General features: G+C 39.0%; 1 protein-coding gene across 8 annotated transcripts in view; it reads left to right on the top strand.

Annotated features, from left to right (window-relative positions):
* Positions 1-24,829, top strand: part of LOC139953333 (uncharacterized) — a 60,666-nt gene that overhangs the window by 26,998 nt on the left and 8,839 nt on the right. For 6 of the 8 annotated variants that reach the window (XM_071952833.1, XM_071952830.1, XM_071952832.1 and 3 more), the window contains 12 exons: positions 1,873-1,938; positions 2,372-3,462; positions 10,386-10,549; positions 13,683-13,804; positions 14,588-14,660; positions 18,159-18,389; positions 18,835-18,928; positions 19,281-19,430; positions 20,343-20,427; positions 22,263-22,419; positions 23,036-23,737; positions 24,426-24,512. In XM_071952833.1, coding sequence (XP_071808934.1) covers positions 1,873-1,938; positions 2,372-3,462; positions 10,386-10,549; positions 13,683-13,804; positions 14,588-14,660; positions 18,159-18,389; positions 18,835-18,928; positions 19,281-19,430; positions 20,343-20,427; positions 22,263-22,419; positions 23,036-23,737; positions 24,426-24,512 — 3,022 coding nt within the window. The remainder of the gene's footprint in view (positions 1-1,872; positions 1,939-2,371; positions 3,463-10,385; positions 10,550-13,682; positions 13,805-14,587; positions 14,661-18,158; positions 18,390-18,834; positions 18,929-19,280; positions 19,431-20,342; positions 20,428-22,262; positions 22,420-23,035; positions 23,738-24,425; positions 24,513-24,829) is intronic. The other 2 variants (XM_071952837.1, XM_071952836.1) reach the window with 2 other exon arrangements.

Below are 24,829 nucleotides of genomic sequence, written 5' to 3'. Positions count from 1 at the left end.
GCTGTAGTTTTTGAGAAATGAGTAAAACAATGCCATGAATATACGTTTGTAATATACGTTCATGACATTGTTTTACTCATTTCCCCAAAACTACTGCACCTCAGCACGTAATATTTTCAGGGAAGCTTTCTACTATCATTATCTTCAAACTGTGTAAGTTTAGTGTAAATCTGTGGACATTGTGTTTTTTGTCCTACAAAAGTTATATAGACCCTTTAATGTGGATTTCTAATAGAGATTAATGGACCTGCCTGTGTACATCTTATCCTTGTTACAAGCGTTAATATGTCTGCTTCACCTTGACACCACAGGAAATCTATTAAGAAACTCAACCTTATCAATCCAAACCACGCCAAACTCCTTATTTCTAGACTGGAAACAGACTCCATCAAACCCTGTGTAGACTGAAATCGGCCACCTAAAAATCAATCACAACCAAACCGATTAAGACTAATCCAGATTAACCGCATTCATACAGTCATGATCAGACCGGAACCAGGCAAGACTAGAGCCAGACTACCTCAGACTTCATTTTTTTTTTAAATCAGAATGGACCATACTTGTACCTGACGAGAGAATAGAATTGAGGCAAAACCTGAATGGAATCAGCCCAAACTAAATCTGACAAGACCAGCACCAGGGTCCAATTTCATAAAGCCTGTAAGCACAAAACCTTGCCAAGCTAAAACAAACTTCGCTTAGCAGAAACTGGTTACCGGATAACAGTTAACAATGTTGTGACTGGTGCCCCACCCATTTTTTGCTAGGCAAAGAATTTCGCTAAGCAGTAGTTTCCCCGCTTAACAGCTTCATGAAATTGGGCCCAGGCCAAACCATTCTGTGTAATTGTTCATCAACAAGACGTCTCAAGAACATACATGTACTGGAGCAGACAAGATCGGAACCGGTTCAAACTGGGGCTAACTGGAATCAGACTAGCAAACTGTGCCACATCTTAAATGGCTCAAACCAGGGCGAACCAGTTCCAGGGCCCAATTTCATAAAGCTGTTAAGCAGAAATGTTGCTTGGCAAATTTCTATGCAAAAATTGAGTAGGGCATCAGTTGCAATAGTTAAAACTTTATGTTACCTGTTTCTGTTAGGCAAAACTTTTCTGTGCTTAGCAATTTTTTGTGCTTATAGGCTTAATGGAATTGAGCCCTTATCAGACTTGAATTTGAATGAAACAGACTTGACTTCACATGTTGGCCAAAAGACAATCAAACCATACAAAACATGTCAATGACACAGTTTGCCCTTGAACCCAAATGCAGCCTCATAGACTAGAGTTGGCCATCCCTGAATCAGGAACGTGCTAATTAAATGGAGGGTTATTCAGCACTTTTGGACATTGTTAGTGCATTTGAATGCCATCAGCATTATAATTAGTCTACAGTCTCAATGTCATTTTCTTGACAAGTTTTACAAAAATTACATTATTTATATCATTCGTGATGGAGATATAAAACCAGTAAACTCAAAATATCACCTTGAAAATGAAATCAAATGTTTTTGTATGATAACGATTTCCTTCAATTAATTACAGCAAACCTAAGCAGTCAAACTTGTCAAACCAATTTAAACCACAGTGCCCAATTTCATAAAGGCTGTAAGCACAAAAATTCTGCTTAGCATAAAATTCCTTCCTTAATAAAAACAGGATTTCCAGGATAAGCAAACAGCAGCTGAATGCCAGTAGCAAGCAATGTGCAACAAATTAAAATTTGGTTGGTAATCTTGTTTTTTTTTTTCCCAAGGAAGAAATTTTATGCTAAGCAAATTTTTGTGCTTACAGACTTTGTGAAATTGGGCCCTCGTCTATAATGTGAGAGCCACCTTCTTATCATTGGATTTCTATTCATTGTCTTGCAGAGGCTGCTCCTTTCCAGGGTGTAATGGTACAGGTAACACCAATGGCAAATCCAAGCTGCATAAGTCGTGAGTTCTCTTAAAAAAAGTGATCTTTTCATATTTGTTTAAAACGATTTTAAGATGTTACAAAAATCAATCAACAAGAGCAGTAATTGTGCCTGATTCGATTTTATCATTTCTAATTTTAAAAAGTTGCTGGAATTTCTGGTCAGAAGGGAAATGTGGATCGTTTCCATTTGTGGTGGATAATCAGGCCTGCGATGCCCCTGGTCTTGGCCTTGGTGCCCCTTCAAAAGTCTCCCATAGAATTTCAGATTTTTACAATGGTAGTGCCCTTTGCAAAAGGAAAATGGCCTTGCCCTTTCAAATTTGAAATTCCAAGCTTGGATGATAAGATATATTGACATAAACTTCTGGGGTCTGATTATTATGAATACTTGATTTTTAAAGGTCAAACTGACCAAGATTAACAATTATTCCTTTCCTATTATGTCTGCAGGCTCTTTGAATGCCCAAGATGCCCCCCAGGTAAGCGACCCCCAAAGCCAGGGAACCGTAGGCTAGGTGGCAATTACTCATCAACATCAATGGGAAAGGGTTCCACCCACACCCCTAAGACCCCCAACAGGTCTCAAACACACCCCAACCCTCAGGCACCCACTGAGGTATCCGAGGCACCAGATTCACCTTGTACGCCCACATTGGAGCCAGATCAGCCCCCGGTGCTGACACTGCCTCATTACTACGACCCCAAGTACAAACCCAAGGGTCTCGTCGACGGATTGAGTCGCTTCTTTACGCCGACCAACCGGCGGAAGTCCAGAAGCTCTTCGCAGTCGAGCATGGGCTTCTATCCGATCAGTCCCCCGCCCAAACCCCGCCCTGTGCAAAAGTCTAACAGCGACCCCATACCTCCATCGTCACGACCGAGTGGAGGAACAAAACCAGTAGAAGCAGAAACCAAAGAGAAAGTCTGTGCTCCCATTCGTGAGGAAACTTTGTCGAGTGGCGGGAAGCAGAGGACTTGTCCACCGCCCATGACAAGCTTCAATGCTGTTGCCATGCACCAGCAGCAGCAGCAGCACCAACAGCACCTGCAGCAGCAGCATCAGCAGACACCCCAGGCAGCTGAAGACAAGTCACACTCCAATTCCTCGTCACCACACTCGCAGATCATGCGCACGGGTAGCTCGCAGCTGAAGAGTCTATTTGACGGCTTGTCTCATCTCTACGCCGCTCCCACGGAGCCTCGAAAGCGTGGACTGTACGGTTTCCCGCCGATCTACAGCCCGCAGAAGAGACCGCGTAAGACGCCGGTGGACAAGGTTTCTCCAAACGGGAGTAACAATAAAAAAAACGGGTCTTTGAAATCGCGCGGTGGTCTGTCGGCCAGCGCATCAAAGATTGTGAAGAAAGCGCGGGCGGCAATGGGATCTAAGAAGACCAGGTCTGTTGGGGCGGTGGCCTCGGTCCAACGGCAAATTGCTGTCAAGAAGAAGTCAAGCAAATCGGGGACGTTGACACCAACGGATAGTGTGACATCCTCGAAGCCGTCGACCAGCACTAAGAAATCCAGTAAACCGTCATCTGGTAAGAGAGTTTATTATCTCTGCATGATGTGTGCTTCTCTACTCCGCCTTACACACCCATCATCCCACCCAACCCATCTCTTAGTGCCATCACCTCTTCATGCTTGAGTAGTTTAAGAGCTTGCCCTTCTTGTAGCTTTTAGATTTCCTCGCTTTCTGTCTTGAGGTGGTTTAATCATTCACTCATTGGTGAGTTGTGCGCAAAAACAAATTTGCTTTGTGTCCGTGCTTCAAGTTTGAACTGGATGAGTTTTCTTTTGATGAAAGTATTCTTTCTTAAAGAAACAGTGTCTTTCTTAACCCCAGAATACTAAGCTGGTTCCCTCACCATGCTTTCTGTATCATTTCATTTTTTGTTAAGCCTGTCGTAATAGTTCTCTGTACATTTCATTCTTTAACATTGTCTAAAGTGTACCCGCCTTTCTTCAGTTTTCCTCTTTCCTTTCAGATTTAATTAATTCATGACATAACAATAGATTTTGTTTCATGCATTCTGTAAACTGAAAAAATATCTGTAGTGCAGATTGCTGCTTTTATTTTTATAGTTAAGTTCTTCCACAGTTCTTTGAACTTCACTTGGCAAAATTATTTTGTCGACAGATTACAAAAATTTTACATCAAGGTATGAGATTTCATGAAATTGTTGGGAACACACACAAAAGCAAGAAATACTTTTTACACATATGTTCTTGCCAGGTACAAAATCCCATGCAGATGCAAAAAATTAAACACAGGTTTAGTCTACACCGAGCACATAATCAAATCAGACAATTTCATTGCTTCAAATTGGAGATAAAAATGTCAAAAGTTAACCCCTTCTGTGACGGCGCAGATTTCACCGAAACAAGATGACTAATGCAAAGAGGTTAAACTTGAAGGAGAATGCCCGGTCACTTTACGTTCGAGTTGGGCTGAAGAACGTATTACTTCTGCTGCATGTGGTGGTACACGTTAACAGAATTCAAAACAGTAAACGTCATCCACGATAAAAACTCTAATTCGCAGAAAAGTGACTTTTATCAAGCGGAAACAGGATACTTGATACAAGAACTTGTACCGACTTGACACAAAGTAAAGCTTCCACACAAACCATGTGTTTTTTATTTTGTTTAAATTGATTCCAACATGCAAATTATATCAAGGGTCAGTTGTTAGTGCAGGTGTTGTATAGTCAGAGAAATTTACCTGTGGTTGGATCAACTGACGTATGAAGTTTGTGTACGTGTAGAATATGTGGGGGTGTTGTACTCACGTACAATTATATTTGTAGATCTATCTCCCATGTCAATTTTCTGAGAAAGTGTTGGAGTTTTTTAAAACGGGTTTCATAATTGAAATTTTCAATTTTTTTTGTAATAAAACTTCATCTTGGTGCCTCTAAAATAAATAAAATAAAAATACATATAATCAAGAAAACCAGTTAATCTTGGAGTTCCTCCATGATCATACATAAAGTTGACATTTAATGGAAATCCCAAAGTTTACAATGTGAGAGTAAACATTTATAAAAAGTAATTTTTTTTTCTGGGGGGGGGGGGATGAAAAGAAAGGCAGTGATAAAGTGGATTTAAACGCGGAATAAGTCACATGTAAAAGTTATAACTGGTATCCTGCTCATTTCTGCTTAGCAGAAACTCATTAAGCAATATTTTCTGCTTTGGCAGTTCTATGAAAGGCCTGAGTGTGCATTTTCCCCCAGGAACCCCATCATTAAAAAGTGTGAAATAAACATGATGTGGCAGTGGGGTTAGATTCCCCAGGAGTTTCCTGGGTTTTTAGTTCTTTGAATTGGCGCGGCAGTGTGAAAAGGGCACAGGCAATAGATCTATGTTCTGTAAAACCTCTGAACGAGGCTGCTGTGAAGGACTTTGCTTTGGAATGATCCTAATCACATGTATGGTCTCGTTGAATGTACTCTGAGTGAGGTTAAACGCGATGTCCTTAATTATGTCGCAAAGTGTGCCCCATTTAACTTACATTCATCATCTGAAGAATTTAGGGAAAGAGGGAACTTTCTTGAAGGTATTTCTGTCTACATTAAACGGGCATGATAATCTTCCTATTAAAGTCTGATTTTTTTGCTGGGAAAAAAAACCCCCAGAAAATTGTGATTAAATAATATCCTGAAAAGTGCATGAAAGTCAACACAATGTGTACAATATGTAGGTCAGCTATTGTACTTGATAAAATCTTAATTATTTTTCTCCAAAGATCAAATATCATGCCTGATTTAAAAGGAAAATGAAAATCTGCAAACACTAGACTTTGATTTATGTACAATGTCGTGATGGACTTACACATTTTTTTTCATTCACGAAAGAAAAAAAGGGGGGGGGGGTGGCTGGGAATTTATGTTAACTTAAACGCAGTATTTGGAAACAAATACCGAGCAACAAGATTTTGAGAATTGTAGTATTTTATAATACCAAGAGAATGGCATAAATAATTGTCTACATCTCTGGTAGGGGAATTCTGTAAACTTGTAAGCATTCAGGGAAAAAAACTCCTCAAAAATGGATTTTGAGAAACTAGGAATTCACACTACAAAGAAAATGGAATAAATAATTGTGTACAATGTTCATTTGGATGCATTGGCACATTAGATTTATTCCTCTTACATTAGTGTTTTTCCCCTTGCCCTCTTTTCCACATATTTCCAAGAAGTGTTTTGACCTTATTCTTGGTTTAAGCGAACTCCTCGCAAGTTAAGGTTGTTTTCTTTTATAGTTTTGCCTCGGGCAATCCTGAAGTTCAACTCAATGAGGAAAAGAAATATCATGCGTTTTTTTTTTTACCTTCAGCCTTTTGTGGACTATTAGTGGGTAATGGATCAGACTCTTCAAAATTGAAGGATTAGTGTCTTAAAGGGACCTGAAAGTCCCCTGATATTTTGCCAATTTACCTAAGTATACAATGTAACACACCTGTGCATGATAACATAGAACCTCTGCCAACGCAAACAATTTTCAGCTTAATTGTTTTTTTGCTCAGCACTAATAAGTTGGCGGCAAAACAGCACTGGCATTTCTATTGCTTGACCCATGTTGTCTTGGGAAAGAACGCTAAGCCGTTGCTTCTTGCTTTAGATTGGAATTTGGCAGGGAAGCGTAAAGTGAAAATGGTAAACAGTCTTCTTTAGATGAAATGTGTGAACCCAAGAAGGAAGTACAACTAATTACCTGAATTTTGTTTTCTCTTCTTGGCAAGTATCGGGATTTGAAGCTGGCATATGTGCACATATGGTGATGGTACAGGAATACAATGTACAACATCATGACTAAGAAAGTTGTGTCTGTTCGACTTTTGTAATGTGAGAATTTTCTTTTCAAATGCTTAGAATCTGCAATTGTTACAGCAAATGGTGACTCATATTGGTCCGACATTGCATTGAAACAGTCTTGCTCAGTTAAAGGTGTTGATACAGTTTTTTGGACGGAACAATATTGTACAATACTGCTATGTCAAATTAAGTTCTGTAATTGCACTACTTTTCCAGTAGATAGAGCCGTAATGAAAGTTGAATAGAAAATTACAAATCTCTAGCCACGTGTTAAAATAGGATAAAAAAGCCCTTTTGTTTTATACACTTTCGGAGTGTATTTTGAAGCATGACTGTCGACCGACGTCATTGGATATAAAAAAAAATAGGTTTGTACATCCCAAAGAGGAAATTTGTGCGTCAGTCAAAAGGTCAAACTAAATCCCTTTTGATTCAACATCATAAAAATTCAGGATGAACTTTAAGAAAAACTTCCTCCTCAAAAATGCACAGACTCTTAGTCGTACTCTCTCTCGCTCTCAGATGGGCTTTTCTGCTTTTCATACGCATCTTTTGGAAAACGATTGCGTCTCAAAACTGAATTGGAGCCCCTCTTTAAAGAAAATTGAAGTCCAATATTTTCACAGAACTTTTACATAGATGCTGGTACCCAAACTTTCACAATGCATTTATTTTTATTTAATGTAAGCTAAACAGTGTTTGCTTAAATACATACAAATTCAATGGAATTTGCAATAAACAACTAACATTTGATAGATTTGTTCAATCATGCATGTGAATCAGAATAGGAGTGTTTGCACCCAAACAGTGCATGCTTACATACATACAATGAAATTTCTAATCAACAATTAGCATTTTATAGATTTTTATTAAGTAGGATTTGAAACGTTGCATGGTGGAAATACGATATAGAAAGGTTTGCGGTACCACCATGTAATGACTATCTCTAATGAGTTGGGGTGGTTCTGAAAAGAACCGTTGGTGACAACTCGACGTTTCGATCAGTATGCTCTGATCATCTTCTGGAGTTCATACATTATGTGAATCAGAAAATGATTAATTGCATTAGAGCATCTGAAATAAGGGATATTAACATACAATACAGTATTTTTTAAACCTAATGATTCAGCCTTCGTTTCAATCCACCATTGTATGAGCTCTGTTGGATTATAATGCAACAGTCCTAGAAACCCCAAAGGTTTGAAAAAATCCTGATGATAACCCTGGATGCATACCAAACGATGTGTATCTGCCTCTTCTTAAAGCGGGCATGACTTTCTTCCTACTTGAGTGTGATTTTTTGGCCCTTGGGAAAAATTTTGAAAAATTGTGATTTTAAAATAGCCTGAAAAGTCTATTGAAGCCGACAGTTGAAATGTAGATGTCAGTTTATCCTTTTACTCGAAAAAATTTACCTCCTTTTTTCCCATGACTAAAATAGCATGCCTGTTAAAGACAGTGAACATATTGGTAGTTGTCAAAGACCAGTCTTCTCACTTGGTGTATCTCAACATATGCATAAAATAACAAACCTGTGAAAATTTGAGCTCATTCGGTTGTAGAAGATGCGAGATAATAATGAAAGAAAAAAACACCATTGTCACACAAAGTTGTGTGCTTTCTGATGCTTGATTTCAAGACCTCAAGTTCTAAACTTGAGGTCTCGAAATCAAATTCGTGGACAATTACTTCTTTCTCGAAAACTACTTCACTTCAGAGGGAGCTGTTTCTCACAATGTTTTATATTATCAACCTCTCCCCATTACTGGTAATAAAGAAAGGTTTTGTGATGATAATTATTTGTTCAACCCCAAAAATCATTTACAAATTTACCCAGTCAGTTTCCCTTGTGGTTTATATTGATAATTATTTTGAGTAATTACCAATAGTGTCCACTGCCTTTAAAGGAAAAAGTATACCTTTGATTTTTTGAACAGATCGATTGTTTTAATCCATAAAGGTAGATGTTTACAATAAAACTTGCTTGTGAAAATATCCTTTCAGAAGATGGTCTCGTTTTTGAGATATCGCTGAAAATCCGGAGCGAATAATGTCAATGAAGGAGGAATTCTCCAAAATAGGAATACTCAAGCGTTACTGCAGAAACGCTGCTCATATTCAAATTTGGGATCATAAAAACTCATACATGTATCTTTTTAAATAACCACGCTACTTTGAATTGAATAAAATGTTTATCAAAATGCTTTATACTATAACTATTAAAAGCTGGTTTAGGCTTCTACATCTACATGTTACGAAATGTTTATATTGGCATTAATTTTAAGAGTGATAACCAAACAGATACCTGCCCTTTAAATCCTCTGTTAGGTCTGTATACTAATCCTTGCTGAGACAGTTGTAACATGTACAGTGTGTATGTTCCACATCCTTCAAGTGCATTTTCTGACATCTCCTTGTTCCCATGGGTCTAATCATGCATGCACTGTCTCACTTAACCCTCTTTCCTGGCATGTTCTAAATATAAATACACACAATGTATACAGCGTACAGGCTTAGGGTGAGTTGCCGTTTCTGTCCTGTATTGGAATCTAAGTTTAGATCAGGCTTTACCCCTAAATGGGATATGATTCATTTTGTATTCCTTTTCTCCCCCTTTTTTCTTTCTTCTGCTTCCTACGCACTAACTGTTTGCCGTGTTCCCGCATTGCTCATGTGTGCCCTTTCTGTGTGCAGTATTTTTTTTCGTTTTAGATTTCCAGAATCTTTAAGACACAATGAGTGGACTTTAAAGTTGTATACACCGTAGGAAATTAGGGGTTCAAATTAGTCCGTTGCGGGGTGTTTGTGAGCAATTATTGATTGATTTAAAAAAAATGTATTATCTGAAAGGTGAGTGAAACAAAGATTGACATTTCTAATTACGAAAAAAGGATATTTGTATTGGGACCAATCATCATATCAGGTTTTCCATCCCTACCTGATTGCGTGGGTTTTCCCTCCCAATCCTAATCCTAATAATAATAAATAATAATATGAAGCATTTATATAGTGCTCTACGGAGAACAGAGCGCTTTACATGAGCATTTCTGAACATTTCTTCTTCGCCTTCTGTTAGTCCTGCTATTTGAGCTGATTGTGATGTTGGATGTGGAACTTGAAGCAAATAATAAAAAAAAATTGAAATAAGTGCAATACATTAAAGCTGTTTTGATGAAAGTTACTAAACAAGTGCATGTAGCGTAGTAATTCACGGTGTGGTTGTATGTCTCACAGAGAATAAATCAATTATCACTGCTTTTTGCAAGAAAACGAACCAAGATCCAAACTTCCAAGGCCAACATGTAAAAGGTACATGTGATACTGCTTCTGTGACATTAACTCTATACTACCAATTCTGTATCAAAAACCAACAAAGACAATTGCCTCCATGCCCCCTGGTTGCCTTGGTGCCCTTGAAATGCTTCAGAAGAAATGTACCATTTCCTTATAGGGTGCCTATTACCAAGGAGAAAATGCCTTGGCGCCCTTGCCCTTTCAAAAACGAAGCATACAGGCCTGCTCCTCCTCATGGTTATTTCATAAGTAAACCATTTCCATATTTTGTATGATACAATAATGCATCACTCACTCACTCACACCCAAAGGGCTTATCAATAATTATTGGATCTTTACCCACCTCACAGATTCCCCGGTCTCGGCGGCGACGACGACGACAGCCGCTGCGGCCCCACCGAAGCCGTCGCTTCCGCGCGGCGTCACTGACCGCGACGTGGAGATGTTTCGGCAAGCGCAGGAGAGAGCCCTGATGGTAATTATGTCAGACTACTACAAACAAGCCACAGCGGGTGTAAGTCAACCCTACGACCCTCTCTCTCTCTCCCTCTCTCTCTTTCTTTTTCCTTCTTCAACTTGATCACTATCTCTTGTGTTGAACTGTGTTGATCTGTCAGGCATAAAGTGTGATCTCAGTTGGGTTTTATTTAATTGATTTGGTGATAACGAATCCGGAAAAAAAAAAAAAAAAAAAAAAAAAATGCATACAACTTTGAGGCTTCCTGAATAAAGGGTATTGGTGCGGATAATATGGCCAAATCCTAATGAAGTGACTTCGGCTATGACTGTGGCTGTTGGCTGAGCCCTTCTCAGAAGCCATAGCCACTGACGAAACTGTCAGGTTAGACACGGCCAAATTCAAGTCCTGAAAGGTACTTGTCTGTGAATTGATGCAGTACAAACAAAACTCTTTGAAAAGCTGATTTTATTTTTCTTGTCATTGGGGCCCAATTTCATAAAGTTGCATGAGCAGAACAAATTGCCTCATGATTTTCTGCTGAGCAGAAATGAGCAGGATAGCAGTCACAGATGGTACATTTTGTTTGGCCTCAGCTACTTTTTGTGCTTAAAAGCAGCTCAGTGACATTGGGCCCGGTTAAAGATTTTTTTAAAAATTGAATCAATCCTTGAGGTCAAACTGTCAGCATTTTTAAAATGACCTACTTAAAGCAGATGTGCATGTTGTATTATTACCATTCATGATGATTGAATCACACTGAGTGCCTGTTGATGTTGTATTTGTGTTAGTGTTGATTCTTCTCTTTAAACTTAAACTTGTTGTCAAATACTGAAGTCGGTTTGACTTGAATGCATGCCATAGTTTTTATGTTAAATGAGCACGGCATAAGCTTCTCTGATAAATCTACGCTCTGAGCTTTTTGAGCTATAGATCTGACTCTGGTTTAGAGCTTTGTAGAACCATAACACTTGTTTGCTTTCAGTAAGGGCAATAAATGGTTTGACATTGCCAAAGTTTGAATCAAGATTTTAAAGAAACTTAAAGGTATACGCTTTCTTAGCTCTTTGAAAAGAAAAGAAGAAAACAAAACAAGACGAAATTTGAATTTCTTATTTTAAAAACTGCAATGCGCTTTTTCCTTTTTGGTCAAAATGTATGTAAACTTGTGTTGTTGCATGTTTTCATGTGTAAAAAAGCAAGTAATAAATGCACGCTGCATGAAAGAAGAAAAAAAACAAAAAACTTCTTTTCAACTGATTAGTCAGATAGTCAATTTGCACAAAAGTATTGTATGCTTGTCTTTATGTTTGCCATGGATAGGCCTTTCACTGTTGATACTTAAGGGAGATTTATTCACCATTTTTTTGGCATAATGATTGCCTTTCAGAATCTGAGCATGATAGAAAATTTCTAAATTTCATAATTTATTAATTGTCTTTCTGGAGAGCGGGGGTGGAGGGTGGGGGGGGGACGGGAAGGGTGGCAATGGACGACATCAAGTGGGCGACTTGGAGTGGGGAAGACTCGTCCAACTGCTATAGTCAATCAGACTAATCAAATTAGCTTTGCTCTTTTCGAGTTTGAAGAGCCTAATAAATTCAAGTCTCTTTCCTTATATCTTTATTCTCAACTTTTGAGAGGGTCTGTAAAGGCTGGCTTGCATGTTATTTTATTTTGCTGGGTGCTTGTGTGTGCTTTTTAGTTGAGTTTTGTTACATGTGCAGTTTGCAGTGCTTTGACATTTATGATTTTTTGGCGTGTAGTATACATTTTTCAGCATGCTTTTGTGACATTTTTAAATTTGCAGTTGTTGGTGTATGTTTACTTATTGAAGCAGGATGTTTTCATCCCCAAAAAATGTTTTAATAATTAGTGTCTCCTTCTAAATTATGAATGACACTTTTTCGAAGGAGAAATTAAACAGAGGAAGTTTCAAATGTGCAAAAGGCTAATTTGTTTTCAAAATACATGAAAGGGCACCTGAAGGTCGAATGCTTGATACAAAAACTGTTCTTGCTTTAAAAAAAAAGACTTGAGGTTTCTTGTTTCAATTACCTCATCAAGTTTACGTTTGACATGTTGGATACGTCAAAACACAGAAAAATCTATGCAATATTATTAAGAGGGTTGAATCGTTTACTTTTTAGGCCTTTAACAGCATCATAGTGTTTCAAAAATAATTGTACCATGATGATCTGAACTCATTTTTCACAGGTTGGAAACAAAACATAAAAACTCTAACCATTCTGTAATGTGCTTGCTGTGAAAAGAAAAGAAAACTTGCACTGCAAGCTAACTATTTCAAAGCAAAAGCTGCCAAACCTCCCTGATTCTGCAGAAAGTACCATGGAAATAAACCAATCTTTCAATGTTCTGATTAACGATTTTGAAAATGGGAACTTTTCCCCTTTGATTATGAGATTCTAAATATATCCCTGATGTGTACAAAATCACCCTGATTGCATGTTGCAAATGTTGGCGGCTTTGCGACAGCCCTTGTGTCTGTTGTAGTTTAGTTTGTTATGTCTAGTGAGTTCTTCACACTCCAGAGGTCGATTTCACAAAGATAGTCTTAACTTCAGGACTAGTCATAGGAGTTACTAAAAACTTTAGGCTTGTCCTAAGTGAAAATGACTCTCTTTGTGAAATCCACCTTAGGCTTAGTGCCCTTGGCACTCTTTAAAGGGAAGGTACTCACAAAAACCATCAGAATGGAACCTATGAGCTGACTTTATTGAAGTGCATTTTGTACCAATCAATGTTAGCAATTTTGGGATTTATTTTTTTCTCTGTGAAGATAAGATGTTTGCAGCATGCACATAAAATGCCAAAGATGCGAAAAAAATGCGAAAAAAATTGTGAAAAAAAAAAGAAAAAAAAGAAAAGAAGATCTGTTGTTGCTGGATGCAGGACGATGTTAAGCAGATCCCAACAACAGATCGCTCTGTTCCAAAACCACAATAACCCCAAATAAATCCTGAGTGAGATCAGTGCATTTTTCTTGGGCGTGTTATGAGGAAACACTCAAACTGAGTTGCTCTGAAAAAAAAAAAATACCTAAAGAAAAATTTCAACAAAACATGAGCTGTACTTTCCCTTTATGAGTTAGCCGTGATTTCATTGATGGGTGAAGCACCCCTGGATGCAACATGGTTTTTTTTTGTCTTTTTCCGTTGGCCTCCTACAGCAGACGAGCAGCTCCGAGCCCCAGCAGCTTGACCATCAGAGTCGCTCACCCAGCTGCATCGAGTTTGGCCAATACCACCTCCAGACCTGGTACTCGTCACCCTATCCTCAGGAATACGCCAGGTAAGAAGAAGGCAGTGGGACAATAAACGCTTTCCTGTTAAACCTCTAAACGCAATGCCGTTGAACACCCACTTTTCAAATAGATATCTGGTCCCAATGGAAGACTTTTGATACGCGGGGGGCAGCAGACATAAAGGTCTTTTTGGCGACTTTTTAGTGTACATGTAGGTCTGAGCACTCACACTACTGGCGAGAACTGTGAAAAAGAACCGTCCAAAAGTTTCCCATTTCATACATCTGCTTCAGCAGAAAATATTGCTTGGCAGTTTTCTGCTAAGCAAGATTGAGCAGGATACCAGTCATATATTGTACATGTGACATGCTATTTTTTCATGGTTTAAAGATGCTATGTCAGATTTTTGGCCGATTTGGCCCAAAAATTTTGATTTAAAATTCAATAGGTATTTTGATTGGGTTCGAGAAAGTTATCATTTCATTTGAGCCATTGCTCGAAAAAGTTCGCCAATTCTTAGTAGCAGTGAAATAAAGTGCTCAAAATTAGTTTTTGTTATATATAATATATCACGTGACCAATTCTTATGTGTTTTATAAGGAAACATTTTAAATTTTGGTCATGGTTCCTGTCCATTAAAAGTAAAAATTAAACTTGTTTTCGTAAGAGCGGGTGATACTCTTTGAAATACCATTCACTAAAAAAAATCTATTTTTTAATGTTTGGGCCAAAAAACTGACATAGCATCTTTAAGGAATGAATTGAATGGCCCAGGGACCAGGGGCATATAAAATGGTTATTGTTTTATTATTTGTTTTTCATCGCTGCAGATTACCAAAGCTGTTCTTGTGTGAGTTCTGTCTGAAGTACATGAAGAGCAGGAGTATCCTAGTCAGACACCTGGTAAGTGAAAACACAAAGAACCATGTCTCTTTTTGGAATCAACGGCTCCAGATTCGGCTTAGGCTAACTTGGTCCGCGTTTGTTCTGACAATTGCGCTTGCTTTGCATATGCATTCAGGGCTTCAGACGAGAGGACGGAGTCTGAAGCTGAATACAAAGCCGAAGCCGTGGTTTCGAAAAGGGCCAACTAAGAGAGGTTTGCGGTAGCACCATGTGAATATCTCTTCTGAGTGGAGTTGGCTCTGAAAAGAAAATGTGGCTTTAATCCATTGTGTGAGTTAGGACAAAATAGCAAAAACCATGCAAAATTTTCAGCATGTAAACACATTGTCCTTAATTCAGGCTGTAACAACCGAAATCAGCTCTTGAGTTTCTTGATGTTTTCAGATACAATTTTCTGGAATATGACCACATTTTAGAGGGAAATATTTCACCGAGAATTGTTTTTCTTTTAAAAATCATTTCATTATCAGGAAGCTCTCAGACTAAAAATTTAACAATGGCGTTGTTTTTTTATCCTGACTAATCCTGTACAATACCTTTAATATCCATTGTCTGGATACCTATCCCCCTCGGCAATTTAAAAATTTATCTGATGTCGAAGGGAAATTGAGGTTAACACAGCGGGGGTATAGTGTAGGTTAGCAGGTGTTAGTGTTCCCGTGGACAGCCAGTGGTCTTTGTCAAACTTTAGAGTGTGACATATTTCCGCTTCGAAACGCTGAACGAGAAAAGGGAGGGAGAGCCGCAAGGGGCACCACAACCCCCTTGTACGAACCCAGAGTATGTATGACACATGATGTGATGGGCGTATGAAGATTGACTCTTCAGTTTGAGCTGAAACCACATTAAAGGCACTGGACACTATTGGTGATAATCAAAATAATTGTTAGCATAACAACTTACTTGGTAACAGGCAATGGAGAGCCGTTGATAGTATAAAACATTGTGAGAAACGGCTCCCTCTGAAGTAATGTTGTTTTTGAGAAAGAACTAATTTCTCACTCAAATATTTGAATTGAATTCGAGACCTCAGCTGAGGTCTCGAATTCCAGCATCTTGTGTGACAAAAGTGTTTTTTCTTCCATTATTATCTCGCAACATCAACCATCAATTGAGTTCAAATTTTCACAGGTTTGTTATTTTATGCATACATGTTGAGAAACACCAAGTGAGAAGACTGGTCTTTGACAATTACCAAAGATGTACAATGCCTTTAAGACTGAATCGTGATCTCTTGTAGATTTATTAACGAGCAAAAACAAACTTAAAGGCAGTGGACACTATTGGTAATTACTCAAAATAATTGTTAGCACGAGACCTTACTTGGTAACGAGTAATGGGGAGAGGTTGGTAGTAGGCCTGGGCGAATTATTCGAATATCCGGTTAATGGCAAATAGGTTTTCCTATCCGTAACCGCGAATGCCTTTTTTTCTTAACCGGATATCCGCATAGGGCGCAAATACCTGTGTACAAAATAATTCTGTAATAACAACCGAGTAACCGGATATTCTTTAACTATCCGAATATCAGCTGACGTCGGGCGACAACGGATATAAATGTTTCGTCTGAATCCTTATGAAACTTCTGTTAAGACAGCATAAAACAGTATAAATTAAGTATTTTACTATGCTCACCTCCAAGAAGAGTTAAAACAATGACATTTCTGACGTAATTTGTCCAAAGATTACACAAGTTTTCCTTCATGTAGAGTCAATCACGATCAAAAGAAAAAGCAAATCGCCATCTTTAAATTAGATCCGGTCATTTTTATGAATGAACCGAGTGACACTGTCTTAAACTAATATCAATCCGCCCATAAGATCTCATTCACAAACGAACAGTGCCCTCTATTGGCAAAAAAAAAATTTTTTTGTTATATATTTTTTTAAATAGCGCCCTCTCGTGGTGAAAAAAATTATTCGAGTATCCGGTTAATTTCGGATAGTTGGCCAGCGGTATCCGAATAACAAAATTTCACTATTCGCCCAGCACTAGTTGGTAGTATAAAATATTGTGAGAAACGGCTCCCTCTGAAGTAGTGTAGTTTTCGAGAAAGAAGTAATTTTCCACGAATTTGATTTCGAGACCTCAGATTTAGAATTTGAGGTCTCGAAATCAAGCATCTGAAAGCACACAACTCCGTGTGACAAGGGTGTTTTTTCTTTCATTATTATCGCGCAACTTCGACGACCGATTGAGCTCAAATTTTCACAGGTTTGTTATTTTATGCATACATGTTGAGAAACACCAAGTGAGAAGACTAGTCTTTGACAATTACCAAAGATGTACAATGCCTTTAAGACTGAATCGTGATCTCTTGTAGATTTATTAACAAGCAAAAACAAACTTGAGACAGCAACATGAAAGTATCTTATAATGGAAATGAATAACAACTATTCCGGGTTTAAAAAAAAAAAAATTAATACAATACAATACAAAATAATATGGGGAACCTGGCCTAATACCAAAGAAGGCACATCAAGGAGTTATTATGTCCTAGGAAGTCAAAGTTATACTGATCAAGTCGTAAACCAAATGGGAAACTGTTTGGGTGAACCTTAAACACTTGTAGAGTGCATTTAAAAGAGATGTATTTGTACATGTACAACAAGGCACTATGATATGCGGCTAAACACAGGAGCAAGGGCCCTTCACTTTCACATGTACTGCCAACTGTAGGTGCCCTTGGTTCTTCTAAGCCTATTTGGAGGGCATCCTAATTACAGTATGTATTGTCTATACAAGGACACTAGAACAGTGACCGTCCAAAGGAGGTTATGAAATGAGCCTATAATCCGACATTTGAATAAAACACCCATGGGGTGTATTTGACTATGGTCCCACTTCACTCCCCAACATTTGGACATTGTTGCTTTTTACGAAACGCGTTCAATTTATTCCTGTTTACTTCCAAAAACCTTAACTTTGAAAGGAGTTGTTCTGTTTTATAAATTTGAAGAAAAAAAGGGAGACCAACAACAAGGCTAGATAGCTCAGTTGGTAGAGCGCCAGCACCGTTAATCCGAAGGTCGATGATTCAAATCAAAGTCTAAACAGTTTTCTTTGTTCAACCCCAAACCGTTTTCTTAAATTTAAAGTTTTAGTTATTTTTCGAAGGTACACTTTAAAGAACAGCTGTTCTTGATTATGTAGCACGGCCACCATTTTTTTTGTATGACTTTGTCAGGGTTTTATTTATAGAACTTGCACGGAGTAAGACAATAACTGTACATGTGTGTGGACAAATCGCATGTCCTTCATGGAAACAAGTGGTATAAAATCTGTGAATCTTCAAATTGTTGCATTCGATCAATGAGAGACTTTTGGGACACTGGCAGCAGACTCACCAGGTAAATCCGTTGTTCTCGATAATGTGCGCGTGGAAACTTACATGGTAAGTCTGCTGCCACCTAGCGTTCCAAAGTCCCCTATTGAATCTTGACCTGTTCGTTGATGTAACTTCATTGTAACAATTTTACGATTCTTTTTTCCAGGCAAAATGTGGTTGGTACCACCCGCCGGCCAATGAGATCTATCGTCACAACGACATCTCCGTCTTCGAAGTGGACGGTAACATCAGCAAGATATACTGTCAGAATCTGTGTCTTCTGGCGAAACTTTTCCTCGACCACAAAACTCTGTACTACGACGTGGAGCCGTTCCTCTTCTACGTCCTGACCAAGAACGATTCAAAAGGATGCCACCTTGTCGGTTACTTTTCTAAAGTAAGTTTTTTTTGTTGCTATTGATTTCTCGTCTTGGATTTGCTTTCTCTAAAATACACCCATTCTTGGCCTTACATACATGTAGTTAAATCAAATTCAATTCAATTTGTTCAACTCCAAGTAGTATAATTTTTAACTAAAAACAGATCAATGCTTAATATTTTATAAGGCAGTGAGTCATAGTTTTTCATTTAAATTGACTCCAAATGTTTTACAAAATCAGCAAAAAAAAAAAAAAAACCCAAAACCACCTGAAACTCTGCTAGGGGCGAAGTGTCAGGCCATTGACTATTTTTTGCATTTATACCATAGGTCCTTTTGGTTGGTAAGCATTTTGCAACAGCTAATTCTATATTCTCAAAGTTTTTTTTACACGTTTACATGTTGATAGAAAGTAGTTTGGCTGTAACTAACTTTTTTTTTTTTGGTATTTCCCGCTATTCAGGAGAAGCACTGTCAGCAGAGGTACAATGTCTCATGCATCATGACGTTGCCGATGTACCAGCGGAAAGGATATGGAAGATTCCTCATTGATTTCAGTAAGCCCTACTCATTTTTAGCTTCGCAAAGAAATTTGCCTAGCAATATTTTCTGCTCTACAGCTTTATGAAATTGGGTCCTAGTTGGTCCCAACCATATCAAGTGCTGTGTGTGTGCGAGTCGGTTACTTCAAAAGCTTCAGTTTAAAGTACTCTAAAAAAGTAGTTGGAAAAGTAAAATTTAGCCATAAGATATATTGAAAGGAAAATTGAACATCAATATCGGCAGACTGATTTCTTGCAAGGAGTCTGTGTCATGATTTGTTTAATAAAAATAGACTGATATTGACAATATCAGAACTCAAAACAGCTACTTAATCATCATCTCCCTCCCTCCTTCCCGAATCATCAGGTTATCTGTTGTCGAGACAAGAGGGTCAACCAGGCACCCCAGAGAAGCCCCTGTCGGACCTTGGGAGGGTCAGCTACTGCTCCTATTGGCGCAGCGTCATCTTAGAATTCCTGGACAAGAACGGAGATAACAGACAGATCACCATCAAGAGTAAGTCATGTTTGAAAGTTGGCTGGAGGGCTATTGTGGGGGTAGTCATTATTTTGTTGTTGTATGCAATTCGCCAGACTCACAAGGCCTGAAGGGCACTTCAAGGTGTGGGCTAAAAATCAACTGTTTTTCCAGGGGCTGTTGTCACCTACTCCAGGGGCTGAAACAGGGTTTTCACCTTAACAGTCCATACGGATGTAGGGTTGGGTATCATCCATCAGAAGCCTGGCTGATAGAGCAGAAAGCACTGCCTGAGCGCCAACTTAGGTGTCTTGCTTAAGGACACAAGTGTCACGACCGGAACTCAACCGGGACTCGAACCCACACTCGGCTGATCAGTAACACAAGAGCTTGAATCCGGTTCTCTTAACCGCTAGGCCGTGACATGCCACAAATGTTGGAAAGATAGAAAACAAAGATTGTCAATCAATTAAGATATCACTGGGGTTATTTATAGGGCTAGGCCAAATCCCAAACTCCTGATTTACACCGTGCCAGAAATGTATTACTGCACAAATAAAAAATTTGTGATTTTATAACTAGGGGACAATACCTATTCTAGTCATTGTGAAATCAGTGGTTAGTTTGGTAGCAATCGAACCCACAATCTTGTGATTGCAAGTCCTGCAGTCTTACCACTGGACCACAGTGTTTTGAACTACCCCCTTGAAACTTTATCAATAGACAAATCCGACGAAACAAAATTGGGAGCGCTCTCTATTGAAAAATTACCAACTGCGGTGTCTTTTTGTGCACAAAATAGGCATTGAAGACATCGCAGCAGTGGGGCGCGGTGCTCGATACATGTGCGCCCGGTGCGTGCCTGGATTTGTCTATAGGATGTTTTTTGTTACTGGTTACCACTAAAAATTCAGTCCATTAATTGACACCCTATTTTTATGATCACTATAGGCATCAGTCGAGCTACAGGGATGTGTCCTCACGACATAGCGTCAACGCTACAGTCACTTAAGATGGTAACCAAGAAGGATGACAGGTAGGATGAATAACAAAATAAGAACTAGTTTTCATATAGTGCTTAATAATCTACGGGCGTCTCAAAGTACTATAATTTTTTATTTCCAGACTTTTAATTTGTTTATATTATTATTTATAATTATGGGACCCATTTATGTAGCACCTTGTGAGGATTAACAGGGTGCTGCTGAGCATTCAGCAGCCACTGCTAGAAACACCAGGGCAAACCTCCTCCTGGTCATAAGTGAACTGGGTGCTTTAAAGGAACACGTTGCCTTGGATCGGACGAGTTGGTCTATAAAAAGCGCTTGTAACTGTTTGATATAAATTGTATATGGTAAGAAAGATGTTGTAAAAGTAGAGTACAATGATCTACACAAACATGCCTCAAAATTGCATGGTTTTCCTTTTACCTCGTCGACTAACACGGTCGGCTGTTTATGGGAGTCATATGTTTACTCCCATAAATGGCCGACCGTGTTATTTCGCAAAGTAAAAGGAAAACCATGCAATTTCGAGGCAATTTTGTGTGGATCATTATATTCTACTTTTGAATTATCTATCTAACTATATGCATTTCATAACAAACGGTTTCAAATGTTTTTCAACGACCAACTCGTCCAATCCAAGGCAACGTGTTCCTTTAAAGTGCATCACACAACAAACCGCTTTACGTCCCATCGGAAGGACGAAGCAATGGTTTAAGTGTCTTGCTTTTAAAGGACACAAGTGTCACGACTGGGAAATGGACCCACACTCTGCTGATAAAAACACCAGAGCTCGAGTCCAGTGCTTTTGACCACTTGGCCATGACACGCCACTGTTAGATTAGTCTAAAAGTCGCCTCAGAAACAGTTTTCAATGGTCAACATTCGTTACTTTCAGTCTTTTGAAACTTAATGTCCTGTTGGCTTTGGGCTTTGAAATGTGCACACAGAGTAATTCACCCGGTTCGACTAGCAACCATGGTTTATAAGCGGGCAGTCACGTATCATGAGGACTGCCATAATACCCACATTTTATTTTACTTTTTTCTGTTTGGTAGTTTTATTTAAAGTCAAAAACATCATCAAACGGAGTGGAATAGCTGTTAAGTTTCAAACCCTTATTTTTTTGCCTGGTCATTCCCACCAGCTCATTAGCTGGGTGTCTTTTTTTGAGGTGAAGAAGGACCCTTGGGAATTGCATTTTTTGTTAAGTCATAGCAAAAGTTACTGGCTAGTCGAGTAAATTAGTCGGTGACTCTCAAGTACAAGTCTCAATTAATACCTTCCTGGTTTCATAACCAAATCAGAGAGCTTTGAAGGTCGCGTCTGGTCAAATGAGTCTTGTAGTTGACCCTGATTGAGTCAGTGAAAGTGAAAAGCCTCTGCAAGAGTTATATGTACCTTTCCTTTAAAGACACTGGACACTATTAGTAATTGTAAAAGACCAGTCTTCTCACTTTGTGTATCTCAACATATGCATCAAATAACAAACCTGTTAAAACTTTAACTCAATTGGTCGTCGAAGTTGCTAGATAACAATGAAAGAAGAAACACCCTTTCACGAAGTTGTGTGCTTTCAGATGCTTGATTTCGAGGTCTCAAAATCAAATTCGTGGAAAATTACTTCTTTCTCGAAAACTACATTACTTCAGAGGGAGCCATTTCTCACACTGTTTTATACCATCAACCTCTCCCCATTACTCGTTACCAATTAAGGTTTTATGCTAATAATTATTTTGAGTATCAAGTTTTTGTAGTTTCTGACCTGTCTTGTAAAGATTAGAACTGATTATTCTATGCTAAAAAACTTTTTCAAGATTTATAGTCCAATCGTATTCAATTTGATATGTGCTTTTTTTTTTGACAGGGTTGTACTAAAGCTTAGGCACAAGATAATTAATGAGCACAAGGCCAAGGTTGCTCGAAGTAGACGTATCGAGCTTGAGGAGGACTGTCTAAGATGGACGCCCCTGGTGGTCAGTGGTATGGCCATCATGGAGGAAGAGAAAGAGGTCAAACGAGAGGTGTGTGATAATTTGTTAACTGTCAATCCTTTTTTTAATTAAAAAAAAAAAAAAAAATCAAATTGCAGAGCCTTCTTGAATCAGGCATGCATATTTTCCGTAGATTCGCGGTTTCTTGCAAATTATAAAATATAAATCCGTCTTTTGAAAAAAAAAACTTGGTGTAAAAAAAGTCTCGCTGCATGACTTAAGCCCGGGTCATACTTCCTGGGAATGCGAATGCGAATGCGAAGCGAATGTTGACGTCACAAAATTCGCAACGAATATTCGCAGCAGTTCAGCTCTGCTCAACTCACTTGTGAATATCGCTGCGAAAGGATAGTTGTGACGTCAAATTCACGTCCAATTTGCTTCGCATTGGCACTCGCAGGAAGTATAAAGCGGGCTTTACGCGATCATATTAATTTTTTTCTATCACTGGCTTTGGTCAAAACTTCCCTAAAGACTCACCTAATGTGGACTGCATAAACATCTATTGATGTGTCCCTGCGCCATCAGCATCTTAAAGCTGAATACCAGTGCATATGCAAAATTCAAACCTTTATCTTCAGTTTTAAATACAAATATGTTGTGAGTTAAAGTAGTAGTGACACTGTTGTTGATATTTTGCCAACAGGTTGCAATGATGGGCGCTCTAGTGAATGACATTGATGAGGAGAGACGACGTCTCAACTTCTCTCCCAAGTCATCTCCTCAGAAGACACTAATGAGGAGTCCACCCAGACCCCTGAAGACGCCTCTCAAAGGTAGCTTGAACGTTGCCGCCCTCAAGACCTCAGATCCCTCCCAGTTGAAGTCGACCCTGGCTCTCCCGCCCAAATCCCCGCCACCAAAGACACCGCCGTCCCAGTCCAAGCTGAAGAAGACGTCCAAGTTCAAGTTGTTGACGCCCAAGAAGTCGTCCACGTCATCGGACAAGTCGCTGAAGTCTCCCAGCGGCAGCACCTCCTCAAAGAAATCAAAGAAATCACACTCTGAGAAAACCTCTGAGAAGGACTCTGAAGCCACCAGCAAGTCGACAACATCGAATTCAAAGTCAGGCAAGAAGAAATCGCTCAAGTCGTCCAAGTTGAAGTCTAGCAAAGACAAGTCGAAGAGCAAACTTAGCAAGTCTAAGACAAAGACTGATTCTGAGAAGACGTTCCTCTCAGAGGGATCGTCGCCAGGAAAGTCCAAAATGAAGGTCTATCGTAAATCACGGACCAAGTCGCGGCTTAAAGCCCATCGTCGCCACCGGAGCCAGAAGGCCGACCCTTCCACTAGGTTATCACCTGATACAGACAGTGATGATGCGCCTTTGCATACTATTAAACCAAAGGTACGTCAGTCTGTCATTAACTGTGGGAAAAATTGTGTTATGTTTTGGGATAATTTTATATTTTTTTATGCAAGTTCTCCCCAAACAAGGCTAAAAGCAACTCTTAGTAAGAGGCTGCAAGAAGGAAAATTATTAAATGTGAAAATAACTAGAAATTAAGAGAAATTGATTATTAAGAGAAATTGATGAGAGACTTTTGTCTTGATGGTTCAGGTGCATCTGTTGCTTTTGTCTTTTTCCTGAATTTTTCTCATGAATGTATAAATGTTCTTCTCCTAACGAGCATGATATTCCAATGAATTCCAGAATTCCAGAATTTGAACCAACGACCTCTGGGTTAACATGCCGGCACTAGGGCTGGATAGCTCAGTTTGATAGAGCGCCGGTACGTTAATCTGGGGGTCATCGGTTCAAATCCCGCTCTAGTCATTTTTGTCTTTGTTCAACCCCAAATCATTCCAAATTAAATGGCATCGTTTGTGCAGTCATGTAACCCTCGTCTCTGATAATACAAGCCTTTCCATCAACCTGCAAGCCTACTTTAATACTTCGCAGGCAACATTTTACAAAGGCACTGTAATTTCTTCAGCTTTTGTTCCATGAAGCGCATTCTAACGCCTGCCTCTTTTTATTAACTTCATCAACACAAACAATCCTAACGCTCACTCCTTGCTCACTCACATGACAGCTGCTAACAGGTCTTGAGAAACGGAGCTCGACGGATGTCTTGGGTGATAGCTGTGACATACCACCGCCCGAACTTACAAAGGAAAAGGTGAGAGCAAACCCATCTGAGGAAAAAACACCTGTTTAGGTTTTCAGACAACACCAGGAGCTGTCCCTCTCGTTTGTTTTGCTTATATTAATAACTAGTTCTTATAAATCACATTTTACAATAACCATATCAATGCGCTTTACATTAGCGCCCTGGTCATTGGGCCAATAACATTGCAATAACTTTCTCAGCTCCCTGGGGAGTATACAACCAAAGCTGTAGTGGCGCTCCATAGAATTCTGGTTCATATAGAATTCTGGTTCATATAGAATTCTGGTAAAGAAAAGATTTTGGCCACAAGCCCTGTGGTCTTATGG

This window comes from Asterias amurensis, chromosome 21 (genome assembly GCF_032118995.1).
Source record: "Asterias amurensis chromosome 21, ASM3211899v1".
Lineage (NCBI taxonomy): Eukaryota > Metazoa > Echinodermata > Asteroidea > Forcipulatida > Asteriidae > Asterias > Asterias amurensis.
Note: the sequence above shows the minus strand (reverse complement) of the source record. Positions and strands in the feature narration are given on the sequence as shown.